General features: G+C 55.3%; 3 protein-coding genes across 3 annotated transcripts; all 3 read left to right on the forward strand.

Annotated features, from left to right (window-relative positions):
- Window positions 1-3,600: 3,600 nt before the first annotated feature.
- On the forward strand, window positions 3,601-4,293 carry CGGC5_v011040 (uncharacterized protein; the record flags this gene model as incomplete). The annotated part of the gene is made up of 5 exons (XM_066152468.1): window positions 3,601-3,664; window positions 3,756-3,773; window positions 3,891-3,963; window positions 4,050-4,187; window positions 4,248-4,293. 5 exons carry the CDS (start codon window positions 3,601-3,603, stop codon window positions 4,291-4,293), a joined length of 339 nt encoding a protein of 112 aa, XP_066008130.1.
- Window positions 4,294-8,504: 4,211 nt separating this feature from the next.
- On the forward strand, window positions 8,505-11,178 carry mug72 (Meiotically up-regulated gene 72 protein; the record flags this gene model as incomplete). Its single annotated transcript, XM_032037219.1, has 6 exons — window positions 8,505-8,541; window positions 8,845-8,965; window positions 9,021-9,061; window positions 9,123-9,552; window positions 9,604-11,098; window positions 11,164-11,178. The coding sequence occupies 6 exons, from the start codon at window positions 8,505-8,507 to the stop codon at window positions 11,176-11,178; spliced, it is 2,139 nt and encodes a 712-aa protein (XP_031892658.1).
- A 2,308-nt stretch (window positions 11,179-13,486) lies between these two features.
- On the forward strand, window positions 13,487-13,973 carry hos3 (High osmolarity sensitivity protein 3; the record flags this gene model as incomplete). Its single annotated transcript, XM_032037208.2, has 3 exons — window positions 13,487-13,549; window positions 13,623-13,744; window positions 13,892-13,973. The coding sequence occupies 3 exons, from the start codon at window positions 13,487-13,489 to the stop codon at window positions 13,971-13,973; spliced, it is 267 nt and encodes an 88-aa protein (XP_031892659.2).
- Window positions 13,974-14,227: the final 254 nt, after the last annotated feature.

Consider the following 14,227-nt stretch of genomic DNA (forward strand, 5'->3'; position numbering starts at 1 on the left):
CGAAGAAGCCGCCTGTGTTTGGACCTTTGGAAGTCTTAGGAGCCCAAATAATCAACCGGGATCCATGATTGTGGCGCGGCATGGCGCGCCCTAAAGCGGTACGTACATCGACGCGGTAGCATCCAGTGCGTCATTCATCAGCGATGCCCTGGTCGATTTTTTAATAGAGACGAACCAGGGGCTGACCTCTCGAGAATGAGTTCGCGTCCCGTTATTTGCGGGTTTGATTCGGGAGAGGTGGGGGAGTGAGATTGTTCTGGACTCTGTTTTTCTACTGTACGATTATTCTGTACCTCTGCAGCCTGACGAGCCGAGGGAATGATAATCACAATTGGGCGTAAAGGATTCGAGGGAACGCAAAGAAGAAACTTGCGTGGACCTTGAAAAATCAAAAAGAATCGAGGAACCTAGTACAGCTTACTTGGGTTAGCATGATTAGCTGACAACAACAACAAAAACAGCAAAACAAAAGTTTGGAACTTGAGCCCCTGAGGCCTAATCTGCCCACAGCGGGTGTTCATCAATGTTTAGCGTCTTGTCTGTCTCTTAAAAATTCAGGCCCGGCTGCCGCTCGAGTCAAGAAGGAGAGGTGGCACAGACGATGATTTGACCGATGACAGTATGACGCTCCTCTGATGACAGGGCCTGTCCACCCTACCAGAAGAGCTGAATGATTGCTGCTAGGGCCAAATACGGCTTGGCCAGGCTTGCTAGGTGCCAGTGAGTGGCAGCCCAGGGGCGAGCCAGGGGCTATATCAAGCTGTCTCTAAGTTTGGTGCTAAGGCAACTTTTCTGCAGGGATTCGCGGCACACCTCTTGAAGCACCACACCACAACTTGGCACCTTGGATGGTCTTTTGCTAATTTCCCTTCCAAGGTTGAGCTGCAGCAGCACATGGGCGAGTAAACAGCCAAATCCTGATGCTTCTCCTTTGGGTCGTAGGTGCCTGCGTGTACTGTATCCGTAAGCGTGCTATCGGAAGGTGAGTTGAGCAGAAAGAGAAGAAGCACCAGCGGGCAACACTGGTTGGCCGCTGCACTCTATTCCCATGCTGGTCCTCAAAAGCCGGGACCGACCAACACTCGCTGTGCCCGTCTAGAAGAGCACAACGCTGCAGGGGAGCTTGGTGAGCTTTGATTTGCAATCCCGCGGCCGGGCTCGCCAAACAGGCCGAAGACCAGGGGGCGGACTGACAAATGGGGCGGCCCAATTGACCCTCGCCGGGAGTCCGGTTCGTTTTCCACTGAGACCTCGTTCCGCTTGCTGACAACCGTGTGGTCTATCTATCCGGGCGCATCCGTAAACACGCGTATGGTGACATTGGGTGTTCTGTGCCTGGCTTTTCTTGGCGCGTTTTCCCAAGCACCATCCACTGCTGTGCCGCCTTCTGCAGGCTTGCCTTGTAGACGGCGTTCCGAAGATAGATAACAGTGGAGGTGATTTTCGAGATTTTCGAGTCTGCTACAGGACAACAGGCCCCGTATCAAGGCACAGCGAAGAAGGACTGCAGCGTACCTTGTACGACCTGCAGTACGCCCCAGCGACATTCCAGGTGTTGTTGACAGAGAGCCGAAAGGCTTCGGAGGCACAGAAAATGTTGCGATCGCACAACCGCCAGCCAAACGACGCAGTGTATGAACAGCTGGCGGTGTCGCCGTTCGCGCCCATCTTGTTCGGAATAAAAAGCATTGTGGGAATGTGGGATAACCTAGGGGCCTGTGGATGTTGTTTCTTGGGGTGCCGACTCGGGGGCACCACTTTTGACTTGCCAGGGGTGGAGCGGCCTTAAAGTGCTATGGGTATTGGGGATTGACGATCGAAGATCCAACAATGCTGGTGCAGCCGAATTCTGATTCTGGACCTGAGCGAGATGCCAATCTGCTTAGCGATCCTCTGTCGGATGCACAGAGTGGTAGGCCCCCAAGCCAAGCGCGGACCGAGATGATGAGATAAGGGTCATGGGAGAGGAGGCTCCGGAGTTGCGGAATTGTCTGGGAAGATGGAATTGAAGGTGATTTGTTTCTCGTCGGCATTCATCTCGTCGGGCCTGGTTTCCGAGCAACGGAAGGTGTCCCGAAGAGATGCCTGCGAAGAAGGGTCGGCTCCGATGGCTGATAGACAGACAACAGGAATGCGAATGGTCATGGCGTATGATGCGATGATATTGAAGCGATATTATGCGCGGCGATGTGGTCTCTGGTCTTGATATCTGGAGCCCGCACACCGTCTGCTCTCGGGGGCGGCACCTTTTGCCCATGCTGGTGCGATGCTGGATGTCCACATTGTCTGTATCCCGGATGGCAGTCTTGGCGGCTTTGTGAGCCAGGGACAGGGAAGTGGACACCAACATCAGGCACAGCCAGGTAGAACGGGGAATCGGGATGGGGATTCGATCCACTCACTGGTCAAGACCCAAAAGCCGGTAGGGTCGCAAGCATAGCGGGAATCTGTGGTTCTGCACGCTGGCGCCGGACCATCTCATGCTATTGCCCAAAAAAACCATGGAAGAGGCCGTACAACAGTGGGACGGCCGTTATCGAGTTGGGAAGGACTCCGAGCAAAGTTATGCGGTGTTTCGGCTGACGATGAAAGGAAGGAAAAAGCTGCGAAAAGGAATGACGAGTGCCTGGCTCACTTGACACAGCTGGGCGGGCAGATTGTCTCCATGACAAAAGGTATCTAGGTGTCTCTGGCATGGTCTGGGATTGAATCGTCCGGAAGAATCCCTCCTCCTGGCGGGCCGGTGTCGATATTTCGACGTCTCCGAACCGCACGGCGGAGGCTTGTCAATAACGGTAGACCGGTGCCGTCATGTTCCAAGGGCCTGTTTCGTTCTCCGTTGTTGATGGCAGGCGACGTTGCGGCGGAAATGGAAGGCAAACGGAGTCAACCTGGAACAAATGGAGGATGAATATGGGTAGTCGTCGGGCCGTTTTTTTGTATTTGGGTGAAGGTCTCCAACGCTGAAGCGACGCTGGAACATCCGCGACAGTTACCCGATCGCGATTGTTTCGTCATAGGACAGACAGGACCGCGTTCAGACGGAAAGAACTCTGTGGCATCTTGCCATGTGTGCCTTCTCAGCTAAGGTGCCTCAGCTTTGTCTCGCCAGCTGGGGCAAGACCTGACCTGTTCATCTGTTTTCCAACGCGCCTTCCCTGAGACGAGCAGCTGACTGTTGGCTCTTTACCGGGTGTGCGGCTGTATCAGGTAGCTGCTGACACTCCCGTCGCACCTTTCCCCGCGGGCAATTGAACTGTCAAACGAGACGGAAGGTACTTTCAAGGAAGGCAGGTGATGGCGATGGCAGGTATGGCCTGGGTCGCTATCGCCTCAACTGCCATGGGCTCTTTATCTGTCATCCACTTCATACAAAGTTCCCATTTCACGTCAGGAGCGATGCTCCTCTCTCTCCTCCCGGGCGCCCTGACACATTGGAGACAAATTAACATCCATCCCGTTTGGTGGACATTCTGCAATTGCCAAGCAAACTCAATTCAAGCGAAAGCGTTGCCTTGGGACACCTTATTTCGTCGTGAAATTGTCGAAATCTATCTTTTACTTTGGTTTATTCCTTCTGCAACCGCCCCATTGGCTCCCATGCCGTCCCATCGGTTCGCCACGGCGAGTCGGAGCCCGCCCGCTCCGTCTGCAATCAACAACGGTCAGCCCGCCGTCCCGCCTGTCGAGCGAAGCATCTCGTCAAATTCGACGAACATTCGAAAGTCCGACTTGCAGAGAAGAAAACCAATTAGTGGCTGCCGTTCGTTCCGGTACGTACCGCATCCCCGAGCTGGACGCCCGAGGTGGGCTCCCGAGCCTGTCTTCAGTCCTTTTTTCGGGCGCACCACAAAGTCTGCGATGCCGCAATACGGTACTAAGCATTTCAGTACCTCCCGACCGGCATCCCCTCCCCACCGCCAAATCCAACCAGAAGGTTGCGGCTTCGCGGTTCCACGCTAGGTAGGACTCAGCCACTGGGAGGGACGACTTGACGTGTCCCCCCGCGTGTTGACTGCGTCGTATGCTGATGACTGCCCCACGCAAAGAAAAAAAAATACGGCCTACAGTCCTCCACTGACACCCCTGAGCACGCCAACCTTTGCGACACGAATGTTTGGTGTTGCACTCGCACACTATTGTGACCAGAGGAATCTGCAGGTTCCATTCATGTGTGAGGATAGTCAGTCAGTCGAGGCCTTGACCTAGTCAAACCGAACCTCAGATCTGACTGTTTCTCCATGAAGCCACTTGGTCGACAACCAAAAAACCGACAAGGGCCTTATCTCATGAACCAGTCCCATGCACACAAGCGGTGGCAGGTGAACGCCGGCAAACGAGACATACAGAAGCCCCAACGCGCCGGGAGTTGCCGTTGCGGTTGTCAGTTAATCTGTGCTGTTCTTGCTCGGACGTCCGGCGCAAGATAAAGGCCGGTCAGTCGAAAGGGAGTTGCCGACGCCATGCCACGACACGCTCGACACGAAAGCGCGCCTGGGCGATCTGCCAGGTCTGCCCTACGCTTGGATGCGGCTTACCACGTCTTGAGATGAAGTACAGCGCCTGAGCTGAGGATGAAGACTGCCAACGGCTGCCTACCAACCTCGCAGGCTGGGCCTGTTCTTACGCTTGTTGATGGGATGCCTCTGTACTGTCTTGAACGGAGCTGCAACAGTCCGAAGGTTTCTGTGCTGTCAGCACTTTTCTTTCCTTTCTTCATGGGATCCTCATCTTCCGACTCGTCCGCCTTGTTTGTCCGGCTTTTGCGGCGCATACCGCTGCTTCTGCATTGCATCACACCTCAAGAGTCAATACACGCCCTGGCCTGCACGCCTGCGACGCCCTCGTAATCAGCCCGAAGTGACGGCCAGTAGAGCCACACTCGCAGACTCAACTGTGGGTGGTGGGGGATGGCAGGATGGGTACCTGCAAATCAGCTTCAATTGCGTACGGCGTCGTTGATTATCAACAAGCTTTGGGGGTCCAATTGCTTTCCCATCTTGCCCTGTTCAATGACTGAGGTTGCTTGCTGATGCTTTGTTATTCTTCATCAGGTGCGAAACTTTTCTTCTTCTACGCGTGCTCAAAGACACCGATCCAACATTCGGCCCGCCGGGCACAGGAACCAGTACAAGCCAGTCGTTATCGCCGGGTGGGATGGGAAAACTCGTCAGTGATTTTGATCCTGATCCAGCACGAAAGTAGGCTAGTCAGGACAGTCAGTGCCCGCGCCATCTCTGATGGGCCGTCGAGACTACTGCTAGTTGGGACATCAACCCCCGGGCCAGTGGAGGAAGATCCCGCTGCCCGCGCGCGCAACACACCGGCGGCGGCGGCGTCCACGTCTTGTCCTTCTCTGCGCCTGCAACGCTGTCCAAGGAACCAACGGGTCGCAACGACAAAGGGGGCGGCGGCGCGCTAGGAGGGTTGCCCAGTTGGGAGGTAACTGCGCCGTACTATCACACTATGTATCCGTAGACGACATGGACTCGGAAGTGTTCCTGTACGTGTACATGATGTGCCATGCATCCACGTATCTGACGAGCTGATCGGGCAGGGAGGGAGGGAGGCGAGCAAGCCCAGAGTGCGGTCGGGCGGGCGTACAGAATGTCAATTAATGTCATGTTTCCGGATCATAGGGAATTAATTTGGACAATAGCTTCCCGGGCAGCAAGAATTGAAAGGAACCACAGAAAATCTGCCTGTTTGTGTACGTACCTGACTCTCTCTATGGCGATGCCAGTCAGACAGGACGGGACTGAGAATGGAAGAGACATGGAAGGAAAGGGTACGTACCTGTGTGTCCCTGGAGGCAGTTCCCAGGAAAGTCAAGGGAAAAGAGAAGGCGGGACCCAACCCAGCAAAACAGTTCCTTCCTCCCTTGCCCGTTGAACAACACAGCACACAACACAAGCGACCGATAGTGGCCTAAAAAAGAGGCACAGTTCGACAGGGAAGACGCAACCTGCACCGCCCTTCCCGAAGCACATCCACAGTCGCAAATCCACAGTCCGGGGTTGGGTCGCTGCCATCGGTTTTTTCCTTAGCGTTAGCGTACCAGCGCCAGCCAGGCAATCAGTCAACAAGGGAAGAGGGAGAGAGAGAAAAAAAAACGCAAGGAAGCAACCGTATTTGCAGATTGATGCCCAGCATCCAAATGGCATGTATCCTCTACATTGGAGAGGCCGCAGACGCAGCTTTGGAGAAACGAGAAAAGGCGCACGATTTGGAACATACAAGTCGAAGAAAAGGGTGCCGAATGTGTATCCGCATCGGCATCTAGTATGTAGGATGCAAATGGTCCATGGAAATCTGTGCATCAATCCCCATCTAAGCAGCCCGGAAGCCGTATGTACGACGCACGCCGCAGTGTACATCTTTACTGCGGCTGCTGTAGGAGAGCAACCCACTCACTCCGATCTGATGGCCATCCATCCATCCATCCCAACCGTCTAGTCCAGTCCAGTCTGTTCCAGTCCATATCCCATCCTCCTGTCTTGTTTGCGTGTCCGTCTACGCAGTACCTTAGTCACCCAGCAGGTTGTCAGTCGCCCATTCACTGTCTGGGTATGTGCCCGAGGCAGGATGTGTCCAGGCCTGTTCTGAGGTATCCTCGTCGCGGATATGTCCCATCTGCTCCTTCCACGTCCTTCCTGACTTCCACTTTACCACCCCGAATACCCGCCGGACCCTTACCTGCTGTTGCCTGTCCATGTGCTTAGGTTTCTTTCTCAATCTCAACTAGCAGCCCGAGTTCTTTCTGTGCCTGGTCTGAGAGTTCCGTCGTGTACCTCCCCGGCGGCGCCTAAGGTTGGAGTACATCCCTCGCTCCACGGCCGGCCACCCTGCCCCGCCCCCTGTCGTCGTCTCTCGTGCCCGCCTTCCGCAGACGCTGGGCCTCCAGGAGTGTCTTCTTGCACTCGTCCAGTCACCACATCGTCTTTCGGGTCGTTACCGCGTGGCTTTTCACTTTTAATCCCCCCAGGCCGTCCTATCGCCAGGCGCAATCCGCACTTCGTACTGCCAGACCAGGCCTCACATCCATAGAGGTAGGTGTCTTTCCCCGAAACACACCACCTCACACCTCGCACACCACCTCATCCTCATCCACTCTTCCACGTAAGGCGAAGGCGGCGCACACAATTCCCAGTCCCCAATCCCCGCTGCCAGCTTGCAAATCTCACGTCCATCCCAGCAAGTAGCGAGTACCTGCCCTGCCTTACAGCACCTACATAGGGGAGGGGGAACACTCTGCAGCCGACCTGCCTTGCCTTGCCTTGCCGTACCTAACTGCCCGCAGTCTGCACGCCCAAAGTACCTCCTTCACCTTACGACAGGCTAAAAGGTACTTTGCATACCTACCCGCGTACCTCTCTCACACCCTGCGCCGGGCCTGACCTGTCCTGACCTGACCTTACCTCACCTTACACGCCTCGTCCAGCCATTGCCGCTCTCCACCACCTTTGGCTCACCCTCCTTCTGCCATCATCCCGTCCTTTCCCCCCTTCCTCTGATCTCTCTTCCCACCCCAATTCCTCGTTGTTTTTCGCACGAGTGAACCAAAAAAAAAAGTGTTGTCCTACGAAACGCCAGACAACACACGTTCACCCCCCCGTCTCCTTTTTTGGCCCTCTGGTAATCCTAAACCTCGTCATCTCCTTCGACGATCACGCCCCCCGTTCGCTGTCCTCCCCCAGGCCGACCAGTCTTCGAAACACGACACGCTCTTGGTCAACCATCCGTTCGTTACATAGGCAGTCTTCTCGTTGCTTTGCAGATTCCTTCCCCGGCAGCCTCTCTCGACCTAGTACCTACCTACCTACCTAGCTACCCGTTCTTGTGTGTGCTTTCGCGTCTGCGCCTGCTTCAGCTCTTGCTTCACGTACCAGCTGCATCTGCATTGCCTCGCCCTTTCCCCCATTTCGAACGGGCCTTATTCTGTTAGCCCACCTTCATCAGCTCGACAGGCCCGCCACGACTTCGACTAGCCATTCCAGGCGTCACGTTCGTTAATTCTGTTGTGTTGACAAAACACACACAAAAAAACGCCTCGGTCTACCTCGTCTTTGGCGCTACCACAGACTACGAGAAGGAAGAAAGAGAGTCTATCGGTCGTCGAATCGCTTCATCTCCCCGTCACCCCAAACCCGCCTCGATACGCTTGTCCCATAATCGAATGGGTCTGGGTCTGAGGCCTATCGAACCCACCAACGCGCCCACCTGCCGACCTGCTGCCGCTCAGTAGGGGATTTCGAACAACTAAAGAAGAAACGAATTGCGAACTGTGTCGGCGATACTTTGACGGCACACTATTGCACCAGCCATATCTCGTTGCTGGCGAACCATCGAACGAAAGCCACATCCGGCGGCTGTTCCATACGCCGTCCGTTGCACAAGGCTCACGACGTCGGCTTGCGCTGCGTTGTCGTGAGAGAGTGGTGTACAGAGGGTACAACAGGCGACCACTTGGCCAGCCCACCAGCTAATCCACATTTGGGCCCATCATGGCACCCATGACGCCCCGGCTCAAGATCCTCTCAGGTGCGTCCATTTCCCTGGCTTCAACTCTTCCCGCCCGCTCCAATAATTGCTTCTTCTTCCATCGGTGCGACCGTGTGGATCGGAATTTTGTGTCCCTTTATCTCTACCCGTCAGCCCGGCTTTCCCTCCCCCCATTACACCTTTCCCGTCCTGAACCCCAAAACCACACTCGTTTTTTTCCTTACCACCCCTCTCTTTTTTTTTTCTCCCTCGCTTCAGGCACCGGTGCTCGTGCATCGTGTCGAACGCGATTCGCTATGGCCGAAGAAAACACCAGCAGTGAGCTAATGAGCGTGTGTTCAGTGGGAGGAAATCCAGTTTCTGCCTTCTTGTCATGGAGATTACAGGCCACCAATGCCTGCGACGTTACACTCGTGTGGAAGTCCGGATATGATCATGTTGCGCAATACGGCATCTCGTTCAAGTACGTTTTGCTCCCTGCCGAGCCTTCCGCGCAGCGTCTAATCAAGGGATTGCAGGTCACCCGTCTTTGGCAACGAACGCTTCAAGCCTCGACATGGTAAGCAACCTCCAGTAATTCCAGAAAGTCACAGGAAACACTTGCTAACGCGGGTTTGTAGTCGTCCGCGTTCCCGAAGAAGCCGCCAACACCGTCGGTCCATTCGATTATGTGATTCTGTGCATCAAGGCCCTTCCCGACGTCTACGACCTCGCCGCCGTCATCGATGCTGTTGTTACTCCCCAGCACACATGCATCCTGGTCAACACGACTCATACACTCGGCGTGGAAGCCGCTATCGAAGAACGATTCCCTACCAATGTCGTCCTGTCGCTGGTTTCCAACGCTGAGCTTTCTCAGCTTGGCCAGAGCGAATTCGAGCACAAGGGATCTACTGAAATTTGGGTCGGACCCTCCAGCAAGAATGATAACATCCCGCCGGCGATTCAGGAGGATATGGCTCAGGCGCTTGCCATGACATTGACAACGGGCCAGGTTGACTGCAAGGTTTCTCAGAATATTCGCCAACAGCAGTACGAGAGGGTCATTGGGTAAGCGCCCCTGGGGACATTGGCGCCAATCATTTACTGACAAATGCCTAGTCCGATTGCATTCCACCCTGCGAGCGTGATATTCGAGACAGCAAACCATACCCAGCTGCTCGAGAAGATTGGCGTTAGGGACCTGGTAAACGACGTAATCGATGAATTGCTCGCCCTCGCGACGGCGCACGAATGCAAATTCGCACCCGATTTCAAGCAAAAGACAATCGACGAAATGACGAAGCCCACGCCTACCGAGAGCATCATGTGGCAGGATTACATCGCGAGACGCCCGATGGAGGTCGAGACATATCTTGGTTCCCCGATCAAACTGGCCAAAGAAGCCCGCATTCCCGTTCCGCGTATCGAAACACTCTACGCTGTTCTGCACAACCTGAATATCGTCAACCGCCAGAGGCCGCCCAAGCCTGTCGATGGCATGGGAGCCCCGGGATCTCCCACCTCCCAGTCACCGGCGCCGAGAATGTCCACACAGAACGGCGCGCGCCCGATGAACGGCAGCGGCATGCCTCCTCGTGGTCCCCGCCCGAGGAACTCGTCTAACTTGGGGCCCCCGCCCCCGGGCATGCGCCGACCGCCTATGAACGGAGGCCCCCCCAACGGCTACCCCCGTGGCCCGCCCGGACCTGGATCTCGAGCAGCATCCAGGCGAGGATCGCTGGAAGGAAATGAATTGGAGGAGTTCTCTCACCTCATGCTGTACGACGATATTCCCGAGGGTGGCGAGCCTGGCTACGTCCCCGGCCCGGATGGTTCTGACTTGACACTGCGTGAACGAGAGTTAGAGTTGCGCCAGAGGGAGCTGGCGATGAGGGAGCGAGAGATGCGGATGAGATCGAGGGGACCGCCTCCCAGAAGAGGTCCCCCAGGACCTCACCCAATGCGCAACAGCGCGCAGGCATTTGATGATGAGGACGATGACGACGACTACTTCGACCCCATGTCTGGACCCGCGCCTCCCATGATCGACCCTGAGAATTTCGATATGATGAGCGTCACATCAAGGAAGAACCGGAAACAAGCACCCCCTCCTCCCAACCGTGCCCAATATCACAAGAATGAGATTTACGATTCTGCAGCACCCCCTGTTCGAAACTCGAGATTTCGCCCGAACTTCGGCCGCAATCGATCCAGCCAGATCGCTAACATGCCTCCCATGAACGAGAACATCTTGGACGACCCGCTCCTGTCCATGACGTCAAACCGTTACGGCGCAGTCGATCGAGGCGCCATGCACGCGGGATCCCGAGCGAACTCGCTGACGGCTTCGCGCTTGGACGAAATGCAGATGGGAGGACCGATGCAGATGGGCATGAACGGAGCATTCCCTCGACGAGCTAGTCAGTCCCCGGGAAACCCGTACAGCCCTTCGATTCGAGGTGGCAGCGGTAGACCTTCGCCGCCGAACGGTTATGGCGGCCCGTCCATGAACGGCCGGCCATCGCCTCCTGACGGTGTCCGTCAACCCGTGCCCCGATACCCTCCCGGCCATGGTAACGCAGTCGCGCCACAGCAGGTTGAGCAACATGTCGGGGTGAGCGGCCTCCTTCCACCCAAGCAGAAGAATGTGAGAAGTCTGACTGGTAGTGCGAGCGCCAGCGCGGGCAGTGGTGAATCTCAACCGGACACTGAGCCCTCAGCCCACAGCAGCCAGAGTAGTCTTGGAGCGCGCCCGCCCATAGGAGTGCGGTAAATCCAAGCGTCTGGCTGCTTCACCACATCGAAGCGATGACGCCGAGCCGGCGACACGGAACGGCATTGACATGTATGGCACAACTGCGACCCGACACGAACACGATGAGACGCCTCCTTCATCCGGCACGCTTGCCGACTATGGGAATCACACTACCCTGATCCTACGAGCACACCTCCAACTTCTCACCTCGTCCCACGGCAACACAATAACGACACGAAACGTTTAGACAGGGTCTTGGTCTATTCTTCGCGACAAAAACACATAGCTAATTCGACGACCTTTTTCCTTTATCGAATGGACCATAGTCCAGTACATACATACGGCATTGTGGCGATGGGAACAGATTTTCAACTTCTGGTAATAGCAGCATTGGCGTGGACGACTTCTTCAGCTCGGTTTCGAGGAACCGCCGTTGGGTTTGGAAACAGATGATTACGTCACGACGGCGGGCGTCTGGATGGGTTCTGATTTGCGAAGTGACGGACGTGGCCGGTCTTCAAAAGTTGATTCATACCGAAACCTTACGGCGGTGACGAATGTCTTGCGTTCCTTGGGCCATGATGGGCGACGTGGGAAGTTGGATGTGTATAAAACGGAAAGCCTATCCAGGCTATTTTTTCTTTTGTGTCTGTCCTTCACGACGAAATTTTCTTTTGGGGGGAAGGGGCCTCTGTGGGCAAACCACGGGAGCGGCCGGTTGAGATCACAAGTAACGAGCATAGACAGGGCCGGAGGGGTTTTTGATCCGGCAATACAAAGATGGGAAGATTATTGCATGGCTGAGAGAAGAAGGGTGGCATGCCCAGGCCGGAGCCTCTCTGCAAAGGGGAATTTTGGCTTTGGTTTCGTAATATTTAGTTTCCCGCTGATGAGGATGGCGACGGAGGGTGGATGGAGGCTCCGTTTGGGAAGAGGTGGAATTAGAAAAGTTCGAGGGGCACGGCATGTAGGCAGCTCCTTTAGGCGTTCAGCTTGAGCGCAATGGAAAGAAAGTCAGACTCAAAGCAATATTTTCAATGACTTCAGACCGTGAGTGACGATGTGAAAGGCGTGTTGAAAAGCCCCTTTTGTGGCTCGGACCGTGGCTTGTGAAAAAGCAGACTATGACGCAGATCTGCAGTTTCGCGAGGACGTTCCTTTCTCACAAGCCAAACTCAGGCGCGGGTTGGATGAGACACTGGCAACACGGATTGAGCGAGCTTGGCCGAGGATCAATTTCTTTTTTACTAAGCAGCTAGCCCTGCTGCGCCTGCCTGACTGGATGTCTACATTCCTTCTGTTACTTTCAGAGGCATTGGAGGCGATGCATGCATTGCAGCTGCCATCTGAAGTCGAGACAGGAGGAACCCATCCGTGCGAACTGGACCCTTTTTTGGTCCAGCCTTGCGCGTGGGAACATGTAGTGCTGCCATCCATCAGCAAATCATTCGAACGCGTTGCTTGGTTTTTTTTTGCCATGTCAGATATGTAGGTCATTATTTATGCGTGTCGTCTGGTGGAAGGGCCGACTGGGGAAAGGTTGTTGCTGGCTTGTGAGTGTGGTTGTGTGCGGTTCAGGCATGTTGCCTGACTCTCTGCGGGTACGTACCTGGATGTCATGCCATCATGGGGGGTTAGGTAGGTCAACAGCTGGTGACGGGGATTGGCAGTTTGCACGGACGGGCGGCGCGGCAGGCGGGATCCGATTCAGTGTCGGGTGTGTTTTGTTTACGGGATCCACTTCTTTTTGGGGGGGAGGCGGTGCAACGACCGCTGGATGTTTGTTTCCTGGACTGCATGAGGTTGTTTATTAAGAGAGTCTGTTTGGACGACATCACGGCGCGACGGCATACCGACTGACGTCAGGAGTTCTCCTATCGATTTGAGGAGACGCGGAACGCGAAGCGCGATATTGACGCGGTGCCTTTCGTTCTTTGAGGTGAGTTGATGGTATGGCGATGGCGATGTGTGGTGTTTTACCCCTCCCCCACTTTTGCATTGTTTTGTTTGGGTAGGTTTCATGCGGCGCAACGGACTTGATGTGTGTATGAATCTGACGACGTCGGAACGGGATATTGGCGATACGCTTGAGGAGGTGGTTTTCACGGTGGTGGATGGTTTACTAACCGATGCCTTCAGCAAGACAACAATTCACCGGTGCCACCAGACCACCATAAGAGCCAGAACCCCTGAAGGGCTGAGACGCAAGAGAAGAAACACAAGATGGCTTCCACACGCAGTCTCAACATGCACACGACGAGGCCGTCCATCTCGGCAAGCTCGGGCGGCGCGGTCAAGTCGAGGCAGCTTGTGAGTTTGCTGTCCTGTCCCTGGTGAATCGGGGATGATTGAGGGATGTACGACGCTGACTGAAGAACGCCAGACACATCTCCATTCGCAGCTGGCTCAGCTGTCTGCCAACCTTGCGGATACGGAGAACCTGGTTCGTATGACGAGCGTGCAGGCGGAGAGTATGCGGGGACTGGGTGCGTGGCACGGTGGCATGTGAGTATATCGTCCTTCTCTCGAGCCCTTCCCCAGGTGATGGATGTCTTTGTTCGATCTGGTGGGGCAGAGAGCAGGAGATGTTGAGGCGGGAAGCGCTACGGGTAAGCGCGAAGCTATGCAGAGCTCGATGCTGATGAGGGATAGGTTCATGGCTGCGAGCAAGGTCCTCGGCGAGGAGGCTATCAATCGCGACGCGGCGGCGCAAGCTAAGGGCGGTCAGCGCTGAGTGATGGTGGGCTGGCGTGAAGGGGAAGCGCGATGATGCGTCCTATGGCTTGGGTCTTGTTTTCTGAGGCTCTTTGATATTCATGATGATGATTATGAGCAAAGGAGGTGTCGGCAGAGGTTGTGGCAGTCAGATATCTGGTGAAGGCAGTCGAGTCAGAGACTCGGGAGACTTGAATGAATACCCACCGTTTTTGAGGAACCAGGCGTTTTGACATGTGCTGTAGGGTGTCGAGGAGGTTATGAAGCGGTATA

Source organism: Colletotrichum fructicola, assembly GCF_000319635.2.
Source record: "Colletotrichum fructicola Nara gc5 chromosome Unknown KSG_Nara_v1_contig06, whole genome shotgun sequence".
NCBI classification, from domain to species: domain Eukaryota; kingdom Fungi; phylum Ascomycota; class Sordariomycetes; order Glomerellales; family Glomerellaceae; genus Colletotrichum; species Colletotrichum fructicola.